The sequence below is a fragment of the Gopherus evgoodei genome, chromosome 4 (genome assembly GCF_007399415.2).
Source record: "Gopherus evgoodei ecotype Sinaloan lineage chromosome 4, rGopEvg1_v1.p, whole genome shotgun sequence".
Classification (NCBI taxonomy): domain Eukaryota; kingdom Metazoa; phylum Chordata; order Testudines; family Testudinidae; genus Gopherus; species Gopherus evgoodei.
The window spans coordinates 22,639,268-22,651,378 of record NC_044325.1 but is presented as its reverse complement, the minus strand read 5'-3'; the positions used below and the strand labels follow the sequence as shown (position 1 = coordinate 22,651,378).

At 44.8% G+C, this 12,111-nt stretch overlaps 1 protein-coding gene across 1 annotated transcript in view; it reads right to left on the bottom strand.

Annotated features, from left to right (window-relative positions):
• LOC115649758 overlaps positions 1-11,428 on the bottom strand; it is a 35,963-nt gene extending 24,535 nt beyond the window's left edge. Inside the window, exons 1-4 of the mRNA XM_030558685.1 lie at positions 10,578-11,428; positions 6,663-7,254; positions 4,584-4,695; positions 129-203 (exon numbers count right to left, since the gene is read on the bottom strand). Of these exons, the coding sequence (XP_030414545.1) occupies positions 129-203; positions 4,584-4,695; positions 6,663-7,254; positions 10,578-10,824 (1,026 nt within the window). The 5' untranslated portion in view covers positions 10,825-11,428. The remainder of the gene's footprint in view (positions 1-128; positions 204-4,583; positions 4,696-6,662; positions 7,255-10,577) is intronic.
• Positions 11,429-12,111: the final 683 nt, after the last annotated feature.

The window sequence follows — 12,111 nt, the reverse complement described above, 5'->3', positions numbered from 1 at the left end:
TGTAGGATTGCAGGTGTGCAACACAACAGACTTGAGCCTAGATCTGTAAAATTAGAGCATATTAGCAAATGCTGAAGATCTTGCGTGTAATGACTTGCATGCTACAAAGAACATCAGCTGTGGTTTACCTGAATGATTGTAGTGTCTGTATAGTGTTTTTCCCGCACGGTAATGGCTTGTCTGAGTGCTTCTCTCACTTCCTTCTGAATATAACAAAGTTAAAATACAAACATTTACAATACGACCCAATTTGTTATCTGTTAGGCTTCCCTATCTCACCCCGCACCTGTGCATTTGAAGATCTTCTACCTTTGTGTTATGCTCATAGTCCAGCCCCGTTTAACCCAAGTGGACATCATGCAGCTGCCCTATGGGAAGCTGGCCAAGGACTTTTGGATACACCATAAACACAAAATCTGAAAACAAACCTGACACTGTAGAGAAAAGTTTCATTGCTTAAATGAGAACAGCAAAGGATTTTTTTTATAAATTGGGCTTGTGCCCTTTTTTGCTTCTTATGCTGAACAGAGAAGACCTGATATTGTTTAGCATTTTTTATGTTTTTAGATTGTGGACAGTTTTTTTGTTTGTTTGGCTTAGAAATATCAAGAATGCAATATCTGACCATCCCTGTTTTTGTGGGCAGACCTCGGAATTTATGGTGGGCCCTTAACTTGATTGAAAGGATGAGAGTGCTGAATCTTTAACAAAGTATTAATTCATTATTACACAGTCGTTCAAACATTTTAACCAAAACCAAATAAACAGTCTGAAGAAAAATCCGTCTCACTCTTAGCCCACGTCCAGACTAACCCGCGGCATCGGCGGGTTAAAATCGATTGCTCGGGGATCGATATATCGCGTCTAGTCTGGACGCGATGTATCGATCCCCGAGCGCGCTTACATCGATTCCGGAACTCCATCAACCCGAACGGAGTTCCGGAATCGACACAGAAAGCCGCGGACATCGATGCCGCGCCGTCCAGACGGGTGAGTACCTCGATTTTAGAAATTCGACTTCAGCTACGTTATTCCCGTAGCTGAAGTTGCATATCTAAAATCGATTTTAATACCTAGTCTGGACGTGGCCATAGTAGCTAAACTTTCATGTTTAGCTCTTGTGATGTTGCTAGTTCTCCAGTCACTGTAGAGTCTTCCAGAGTCTTCTAGAGAGGATCTGAACTTCCCATGTAAAAAACAAGCAGGAACCAAACTTCCCCCTCCACCCCATGACTTTCAGGCCTTCTTCTTTCAGCATTAAAAATAGAGAGGGAAAGATGCATGCTCCATTTTTTCCCCTTTGTGGGTCACTTTGAACTTGGGCCTCCTGCCAAGTTTACATCCAGCTGTGCATACTCTCGCCCTGCCGTGTCCTCAATGAAAGGATGGATCAGCCATTAAATGACAATCCACAATACTATGGAAAGGAGTTTTGAAAATTGGCCCCAAGTGGGGATCAAATTCCCCACCATTGTATGTCAGCACTTCAGGATGAATCCCTGACATCTGCACCAAAGAAATGCTGATAACTTGATAAATCTGCCCTCCAAAACAGCTAACCCATAGGGACAGAAAACACTATTCATACTAGTTATGAGAGTACTTAGGCTGAAGACCAAAGTAGGCTGAATAGGGCAAAACAGGGTTTGGGCAAAACCCTGTATTCAAATTCTGAATGTCCATTTGATTTGATTGTATCCCTTGTTATTTTCTGTGTCTGAATGGCTGTGAAAACAGCCTTTTGTATGTGCAAATATTTGGCCAATACTCCTATCAGAAAACAAAGCAGGACGTCAATGAAAAAATTAGACAAGTCATTATGCATTCTTTCAGACACCCGTGCAAGGAGCAAAAACAATACCATGTGACTTTCATGATCAGTCACACACCAGGAATGTCATCTATTCAAAGACACCAGCTCATGAATAACCCATGGGCTGACATTTTTTCATGTCTTGATTATCATATAGTTTTTTCACAAAAGAAATAAAAGGGGTGAGATTCACAATCAAAATTATTCAGGATGGATAATTGCATGAGGCCTGCCAACGATGCAGATGCATTCTTGGAGCTGGTCTTACAGTGTCTATCATGATTATAGTCACATCCTCATCTGAAACGCATGCTGAAGAGAGACATTAAGAGCATGAGGTCTTCCCTATAGTCCTGATTCAGGAAAGCACTTAAGCACGTGCTTAACTTTAAGCATAAACAATCCGACTTAAGCACATGCTTAGATGCTTTCCTCAGTGGGTGCCTATATGAGTAAGTGCATGACTAAATAGGCCTTTTCCTTCAGAAATCATTCCTGGGCTACTGCTGTGGAAAGTGGTATGCTCCAGAATATTTCCTGAACTGATTCAACACATTGTTGTGGTTTCCCCCTCCCTCACTAGCTGGGTTGCCGGTGGATGTTGTCTGAGAGAGGCTGGGAAAATGGAAAGAGATAATGTTACAGGGCTCAGTGTCAGCTAACTGCAGCCAGTGCTATGGGAAGTGGGCCCTGCCATGCTTGCGTTCTAGCTACATTAAAAAGCACTGCAACGCGGTCTCACCTCCTTCATTTGGCTACCCCGGCATTGCAATGTATACCCTGTCAGAAGCTCTTCTCTTTCCTTTGGAGCCCACACCACATTCCAACAAAGCAGCCTTCTAAGGGGGGTTTAATTAAAAAAATACTGTCCTGGAGGCCTTGGGAGCTGGAGTCATGTATTGATTGTAAGACCTTCTTCCCCATTCAAGCACCACTAAGGGTGTGTCTACACTGAATGTAAGCCAGGAGTTAGTGGCACTCAAGCCAGCTGAGCCGTGTTAGGGAACCCTGGGCTTGAGCATTTGCATTGTATTTAAACCCTATGTTAAGACTTTTCTAACCGATGCTTAACCCTCGGGCTCTGGCATAGCACACTGCAGTACACAGACCCAAGTCAAAGTTACCGTATCCCGGAGTCCCTCCGAAATGTGGCCACTTCTCTAGCCGTAAGACCATGGTGCACTGTAGGAAAACTTTACTGCCTGCCCTGCACATTACCAGGAAGCAGCTCACTTTGCAAAAGGCTTGATCAGTTTGTTCTCCAGGGCAAACCCAAGAGGGCTTGCAGATCAGAAGGGAATGAGTTAACGTTGACCTGAGCTGCTGAGGACTTAAGGAAGTTGTCCCATCAAATTGTGGGATACTTCCAGCTGACACCCGGGACCCAAGTCAAGCAGGGCTGCATCTATACTGCAAAACAAGAGGGCTTGGACCCTGGGTCCTGGCTTAACTTGAGCTCAGGCAATGCAGGGTCCTAGGACCCTGCATCTGAGCCCTGGGCTAGCACAATCACTATATCAGGGCTGCCCGGGGGGGGAAGTGGAGCAATTTGCTCCAGGCCCCAGGCCCTGCAGGGACCCCCACGAGAATATAGTATTCTATAGTATTGCAACTTTTTTTATGGAAGGAGCCCCCGAAATTGATTTGCCCCAGGCCCCCTGAATCCTCTGGGCAGCCCTGCACAGTACAGACGCAAGGGGGATTAGGTCTGAGCCCAGGCCCAAGCACGGGCTTATGTTGCAGTGTAGACATGTCCTTAGAGGCTTTGTGGGGTATCTGCCAGCTGAGTGCTCCTGTATGCTTTGCCAAGGAAACTGTATCTATGGCAGCCCCACAAAGGTTAGCATGGAAGGCCACTTTGGGGACAGGCTGGGGTGACCAAAGATCCATATTACACAGATCCAGAGGTCCCAATATCCTGCATGACTGGTGCAAAGGGTCTGTGACCCTTAGTCCAAACTACAGGCTGATTAGCTTCCATAGGGAAAGGGGTACGTAATCCCATGAAACAGCCCTGGGTTAGTTGCGGGGTGGATTTCACCTCCACGGCCTCCCTGTACTCCACCTGGATAAAGACCAAATACTCTGATCTTGTGTGTGTGTGGATTGAGTCCCCCCATAGTGCAGGTACAGTAATAGCATGAAAAGAAGCAGCGAAAAGTTCCCAGCAGCCTCTTGCCAAAGTGCTTGAATAAAGCACCACCTATCAGTGAGGAATGCAGATGGCTGTTCGTTGACCTTCAGTTCTTGGCTTCTTTACTGAAACTACCAACAAATTGGGATGGGGGCTGTTTGTGATGTAGGCACATGTCTGCTAGGAACCACACTGAAACCATCACCTCATTTAATAACATTCAGTATGTGGGATGCAGGGGCGGCTCTAAGGATTTTGCTGCCCCAAGCACAGCAGGCAGGCTGTCTCCGACAGTTTGCCTGTGGGAAGTACACCGAAGCCACGGGAACAGCAGACCCTCTGCCCGCAAACCACCGGAGGCAGCCTGCCTGCCACCCTCGCAGCGCTGGCAGAGCGCCCCCCACGGCTTACCTCTTCAAGCACTCGCTTGGCGTGCTAGGGCCTGGAGCCAGCCCTGGTCGTATGTTTTCATTCCCCTACTAAATAAACAGATCAAGGAGTAGGGCCAGGGGGTAGCCAGCTGGGCAGGAATATTTGACCTTTTCTGTGCATGAGCCAAAATAACAAGGAAATGTATTGTTAAAAAGACAATGATTTGGGGTGACAGCCAGGTTTACTAAAACTCCATGTTCTTACCTGGGTGACTGTGAGCAGCTTTTCCTCCATATTTGAAAAAATCCACTTGAGAACATGTGCATCAGCTAAGAGCCTCTGCTGTGGAGTCCAGTGGGGCATCAGCAGCTTCTCACTGTCATTGCACACAGAAAACAAAATCGCAGTAAGAGCGGCAGCTTTCCAGTAGTTTTGTGGATCTTCCAATCCCAGTACTGAGAGTCTGTGCTTGGCTATGGCCATATTTGTGATGTGTAGCTCACCTGGCTAACTGCATGCACAAAGCAGCATTCAGCTCTCATCTAAGGAGCATTTACGACTAGGTAAAATATTTTCTTGATCCTCCCCAGCCCCATTCTTTTTTGATTCTTCTCTTTTTGGCCCATTTTGTGGCCCCATTCTCCAATTACTCTCTGATTCCCTCTCCTCTGTCCCCCTGCCGGAGGGCTGATTACAGTACCCCAATTTTTTGTTCAGCTCTTCCCTAATGTGGTTAAAATACCATCTGCCAGATAAAGACAGATGGAGCACCATACAATCCAGCCACACCTCTTCCCTGTGCTCTGAGCCAGGGCTGCAGCAGGGCTAATGCAGGAGCCAACTGTGCTATCCCTACCACCACTGGGAACTCCCCAACACCAGGGGAATCCCTAGGTGAGATGCAGGTGATTTCCAATCTATGTAGCACAATGTGAGCAGAACAGGGAAGTCAATCTGTCCCATAATGCCTATTCTTTAGACTGTCTCTCTCATCAGTTCTGGGTGAAGTTCAAGGTTGTGCTCTACAGAGCCCTAGATGATCAGGGATTCAGCTACCATGATACCACTTATAAATTGGTAGGTATCTGAGGGCTTGTCTTCATGTACAGTGCTATGTACAGCTGTCTTCATGTACAGCTGCACTGCTGTAGCACTTTAGTGAAGATGCTCCTATGCTGACATAGCACTGTCTACACAGGGGGTTAGGTCGGTATAACTACGTTGCTCAGGGATGTGGATTTTTTCACACCCTTGAGTAACGTAGTTATTCTGATATAGGTCTGTAGCGTAGACGTGGTCTAGGTCTGAAAAGGAAATCCATTCACTAAGAACAAGCAAAATCAAACTCATAGAAAAGACATTGTTATGCAGGAGGCTGGGTGGCTCCCATTAAGTGTGTCTTTGGCCTATGGGCAGTGCTGGTAGGCATTATAGCTGCCTTCCATTAGATTAAGCTAAATGAGGGAGCAGTTAAATGCCCCTTTCATGAGTAGAAGCCACCACCCAAAATAACAGACCAGCATGTCAAGGCTGGAGTAGGAGTTGAGCCATGCAGTCTAAGGAATTTTTCCTGGGGCCTGAATACAAACGCAGGGAGGTGGGGCATTGTTTGGTAGAGCTGAGCATGTCTGTGGCCTGGTCTACACTGGGCTGGGGTAGGGGGCCGATGTAAGATACGCAACTTCAGCTACGGGAATAGTGTCACTGAAGTCGACGTATCTTATTTCAATTACCTCCCGTCCTCATGGCATGGGATGGACAGCCGCAGCTCCCCCGTCAACTCCGCTACCGCTGCTCGCCCTGGTGGAGTTCCGGAGTCGACGGGAGCGCGTTCGGGGATTGATATATCACGTCTAGACCAGACACGATATATTGATCCCCCATAAATCGATCGCTATCCACCAATCTGTCGGGTAGTGTAGACATACCCTGTGAGCCAGAAGAAGTCAGAAGCAGACAGAAAGCAGCAAGAAATCCAAGGAGACAGTAAGAGAAGTGCTAGTAGTGAGACCATGAGAGAAAGCGAAAGAGAGAGCTTTTGGGGCAGTGCGCTACTGGGAAAGAGCTTGGAACTATGAGCAAAGAAAATGCCTCCTGTTGTTTGGTTCCTACTGTGCTTATGGAAACAGAACTTTGTGTCCATTCTTTGTAAATAAACAGGATTGCACCAAAGAGATACCTATCATCAATTTCTCCTCCTAACCCACAAGGGCCTGAATATTGGCTAACCTTTCCCTTTATGTTCCTTCAGCATCACTGCCTTGAAGCTCAGGAAAGACCATGCTCAGAACTAAGAGGGAAACTGAAAGGTATAAAGAAAAAGAGGAAATACCCAGAACATACCTTCTGTACATATTAAAGCCCCATTCATAAATGAGAAGACATTTGCTGAAGCTCATATCACCGTCTATAAGTGTGGAAAGATGAGAAGACAAACAGGCATTACAACATTTTGTATAGGTAGTGAGCAATCCTGCTTCTTTGAAGACATCTCTTTTACATCTCAGCTTGGGAAGAATCGTGGTTTCCAACTGACTCAGATGATCTTTTAATGCAGACTCATCTGTGTTGCTAGCAGACATAAAGGAGGGAATCTGTGTTGCCATGCACACCATTAGCAGTTTCTCCAGATCTTTATTCCAGTATTTTGGGCTCCAGGTTGAAACAGATTCCATGTCTTTGACACTGTCAAACCATTCTTTTTCTTTCTCTTTCTCCCACTTCAGTGATGCACCTACTGATTTCAGTGGCTCCAGTAACATACTATCACCTCCAATGATTTCTTCTTGCACAACTAACCACATTCTTTCTGCTACTTTTTTGTAAAGTGAGTCAATCTTTATTTCACTCTTATGCTCAGATTGTTCCAGATCATAAATGTGATTACAAGCTTCAAGAAATTTTGCTTGATCTATCAATTCACAAATGGCTCGATCTGAAACAGTAAAAACACAACCAGAAGTTTATTGACTTATCTATAGACTTTTCTATGGCAATCATCATAGTAATTACTGAGCAACTCACAGATAAGAAAAATGTTTTCTCATAACAGCCTTGTGAGGTAGGGTATCATTCCCATTTTACAGGTGGGTAGACTGAGGCCAGATGCAATTAAGTGGGTTTCCCACAGTCATCTATAGTTAGGCTTGGCAGAATTATATCTTTATATATATATAAGTTTGACAAATAGTATTGATTTTTTTTCAACACTTTTCAACATTGTTATCCATTTAAATTTTCACAGTTGCACAAAATTATGGGGTTTAATCTTTTTAAAATTTTTTATTGATATAAACTTTCTCAGTTCTGGGAAATGGGGCAAGTCAGACAATAATTATTTAATGGCAGTAGATGCTGCAATTCAAAAAGTTAAAGCTTTATAACCCTTAAAACACAATTGTCAACATCACAAGTCAAAATATACAAAGTGAATAGCCTTAAATCAAACTCTAATAAGTTCTCAAGCAGCAGTTTTCTTACTCTGCCTATCTGTACATTTTCATTATTAGTGATGGAAATATTTTTTGTCAGTTACTGTGCACACAGGGAAAACAATCTTTGCTGACATTTACCAATAAAAATCTAACTCTTCCAAACCTAGCTACAGCAGAGCCAGGAAGGAAACCTGGCTCTCATGGGCGCCAATGTTGAACAGGCTAGTGTGATTGGTGATTGGTCACACCTTGGAAACAAATTTCAAATACATCTGTGAAGAATGAGGGAGCTGTGTATTATTTCTATACATATCATGTGCACCTCAGTATACTTGCGCAGGGCTGGCTTTAGGCCAATTCAATCAATTCCCCTGAATTGGGCCCTGCACCTAAGAGGCCCCACACCCAAGCCCTGGTACAGCGTACCGGCAAGAGCCGGTGCGCTGTGCTGGGGTGGCCTGGCTTCCCCAGGGGGCAATTTAAAGGGCCTGGGGCTCCCAGAAGGGGTTGGAGCCCCAGGCCCTTTAATTGCCACCAGAACCCCACTGCTGGAGCCCTGGGGTAGGGCTGCAGGTCTCTGGGAGCTATTTAAAAAGTCCGGGGCTCCCTGCCTCTACCACCCTGGCCCTTTAAATAGCCACTGGAGCCCCGCCGCTTCACCAGGGCTCCCGCGGCTATTTAAAGGGCTGGGACAGTAGAAGCAGGTGGGGCAGGGAGCAGCTGGGACCGACACATGTGCACACCACTAGGGTGACCAGACAGTAAGTGTGAAAAATCAGGACAGGGAGTGGGAGGTAATTGGATCCTATATAAGAAAAAGACCCCAAAATCGGGACTGTCCCTATAAAATCAGGACCTCTGGTCACCCTAGCACACCCCCAGGGAGTGACGGGGACCCACACATGTGAAACAGAGCTCATTAATAACCGATCAACAGCATATATGACGCAATGTACATAATATATAATTGTATTATTTATATAGTTATGGAAAGTAAATAATACATGGAAGAAAAGAAAGGCTTTTTTTAACATTTTTTTTTGTTAGTCATCCCTGCTGGGGCCCCGCCAAAAATGTTTGAACTGGGCCCTGCACTTCCTAAAGCTGGCCCTGCTTGTGCCTGATTACATAGAGTGAAGGGGGAATCCAACAGGAAATGAAACAATGGCAAAGATAAGGTACATTCCATAGAATACAAAGCATCTCTAAGGAGACAAACAAGGAGCCATTGATTGGGGAATACTCAATGCCTGGGTCCAGCTACTCTGGCAAGGTGCACTCTTCCCAGACCTTCCCATCAAAGGGGATGCTAAAACCTTAAAGATGTTGGCCTAGGAAAGAAGGGAGTTGAGTGGGTTGTCATGATGGGGACAGACAAACACATTGGGAGAGGGAGTCACAGAGCATGCTGCAGAATGCAGTGTCACTCCTCTGACCAGAGATGGGATTAACTGTGTTGAGTGGAGTTTATCAAAGCTTCCAAGGAAAGATTAAGGTGTGGGCTAGGGGGAATATGCACACAGGCATTTTTGCTGGGAACCTTTGCTCTGCATGCTTTGTACCTTTGAGTGAATAACCAATGCTTTGTTTTGAAGAAGCTGTTTCTGTGTCTCTGCAAATCTATTTTGTCACAGGGTCCCAGAGGAAAAGGACCTACAGGTGCCAAACCCAGTTGGGTCTGTCAGGTTAGCCAGAGGGTGCATCCTGAGATTTAGTGTAAGGGTGGTACAGCCACATGGTTCCAACCTGGGAAGTGGTTTAGGCAGCCAGGTCTGTCACCTGAGGGATGCACTCAAGAGGGATTAAGGGTATGTCTACACTGCACATTAAGTCTGGGCACTGACTCAGGTTTGAACCCAAGACCCACTTCCATCCACACACAAATCAGTCTGACTCAGGTCAGCAATCACTTGGGACCAGAATCCTAGAACCCTGCTTGGGGGTGGGTCAGAGCATGAGACCCGCTGTGACTCAGATCCAAGCCCTTGTCATTTTGCAGCATGGATGCAGGTAAAGCTGCAGACCTGTGACAAAAGGTCTGCATAGTGCAGTCTGGACGTGTTAGCAAGGCTGTGAAACCCAGGTTTACAATGCAGTTTGTGGACGTGCAAGCATGGGTTTGGAAACACCAAGTCACCAAGCACAAGTCCCACAAACCTGAGCTTGAGGGCATTGTAGACACACCTTAAAAGGAGTCTAAAGCCCAGCTCATCCTGTAACTGTGTCTATAACTTTACTGTTCGTCATTAGAGTCGGGATCTAGGAGGGCATTGCAAGAGGGGATTCACATGGGAAAATATTTCCCAGAATCTAGCTTCCTAGTTAAAAAATGTGCATTTAACTCTCTGATTCTTGCAACAATCACTAAATATCAATTGCCTGAGGCAATAGATTTTTTGCTATTGACATTTAAGGGCCCAGCACCTGCCAATAGATGTAGCGTGGAGAGGGAGCTATGTTGGCATAGGTTACCTATGCATGCTCCCGTGCACATTACTGGAAGACTAGACCACCATATGAACACTCTTACAACCAAACTCTGCTTTGTATCACATATTTCTTACAAACTAACCCAAGGCGCTTTGCAGGGATGGAGAATACAGTTGCAAAGTGAAATACAAATAAGCAACAGAAAGGAGAGTAAAATTAAAGAACATAGGCAAGGAGAAATATACATTTCAGAAAGGATTTGAAACAAGAGGTGAATCCAGAAGGAGGAGAGAGATAGGAAGCCTATTCCAAATAGCAGGCGCTGATGAAAACAGTCTCCATGGTGAGAAGAAACAGAGGAGGCAAGTGGGGAGGACAGACTAGCAGAGAGTACCTGAGAGATACTGCCTCCCACTAGACTCTTTGTCCACAGGCTTCTCTTCAGTTTCCTCCTTCACAGAGGACAAATTCTTCAGCAATTTGCTTGCCATATTTTTCACTCTCTTTATCTTCTTTGATTTCTGCTTGTCTCTCTCCTTTTGAGCCTCTTTGGGAAGCATTGATGTATTTTCACCAGAAGATGCTCCCTGCAGCTTTCTCCTTCCAAAGAATCGGCAGCAGGCATGCTTCATTTTCCTCATACTCCCAGCAACAGCCAAGTGTTTGCTATCAGGTTGGGAGGGTAACTGGAAAATCTTGGCACCACGGTAACTCAATGTGATTTTACAGTCTCAGCCTTAAGAATTCCTTTCCATGAGACGTCTGTCCCCAGATTCAGTATCAGCACTACTTTCTGCTTTAACTGACTTCCAGACCACTCAGCCAACTTCATATCACAGGTTAGTCCAGTAGTTTTTATAAGCTACCAGCTCTATTATGTAAATGATCCCCTGTAGCATTACAGCAGCAAATGTTTAATACATAATCTAACCACAAGTGCTGGAGGAAAGCCAGTGGAATTTTCAGCAGTTTCTAAATGACTAAAATTCCCCTGGATGCTGCCAACTACTTTAGATTCAGAGTCCTCTCAGTCCAAGAGATGTTGTTGTTAATAGTGTCCATGAATACACACAGAAGCTCAACATCAATGCACATGCCTTTCTACTGACTCTGTGTTATTTCTCAGCACCAAGATCATCGCTTGTTTTAGACCCAAATTTGCCTCCATCTTCAAGAAAATCAAATATTCTGCTCATGGATGTGCACACCCCAAAAGGACTGGCATTGGTTTTCATTATTCATTCATATGAGGTTCTTATGTGATGAGAGTGACCTGAACTTGGGGGATACCCAATGGCTGCCTGGGCCTGCCATCCAGCAGTTATTCACAACCCAGCATTTTTAAATTAAGATAATGAAAATTTTAAAGTTATGGGGGAACTATCCCCTTGGTTATCTACCAACAAGCCTCTCTCATCTCTGTCTGTGTATGGTATCCTACATAATTAGGGCCTTTCTTTTCATATTTGCAAGTACAGTAACTCCCACTGTTATTCATGAAGATGGCTGTAAGTGTGGAAAGAGGAACAGACACATGAAAATGTATTTTTAAATGTATCCATTGTATTACTAAAAGTCTATTGATCTATTGATATTTTACAGCAGCTGAGGACCCAGCCCTGAATATTTAAAGGGCAAGGCAACTTGTGCTCCTATAAATGCTGATAATCCCCAACTTTCTTCCACTGCTATTATGACCCACTAGAGCAGAGCAAAGAATCTGGAATTAATAATTTTTTCAATTCATCAAATTTGGGGGGGGAGGGGGTGTGAGAGAGAGAGAGAGAGAGAGAGAGAAATGTACATAAACAGATTGTGATTTTCTTGTAATTCAAGTGAATTCATTAATTGCATTTCTGCTAATAACTCTTGGGTTGCAGATAATTCACACATCGTGAATATTAGCAATTTGTGCTATATAGCCGGCT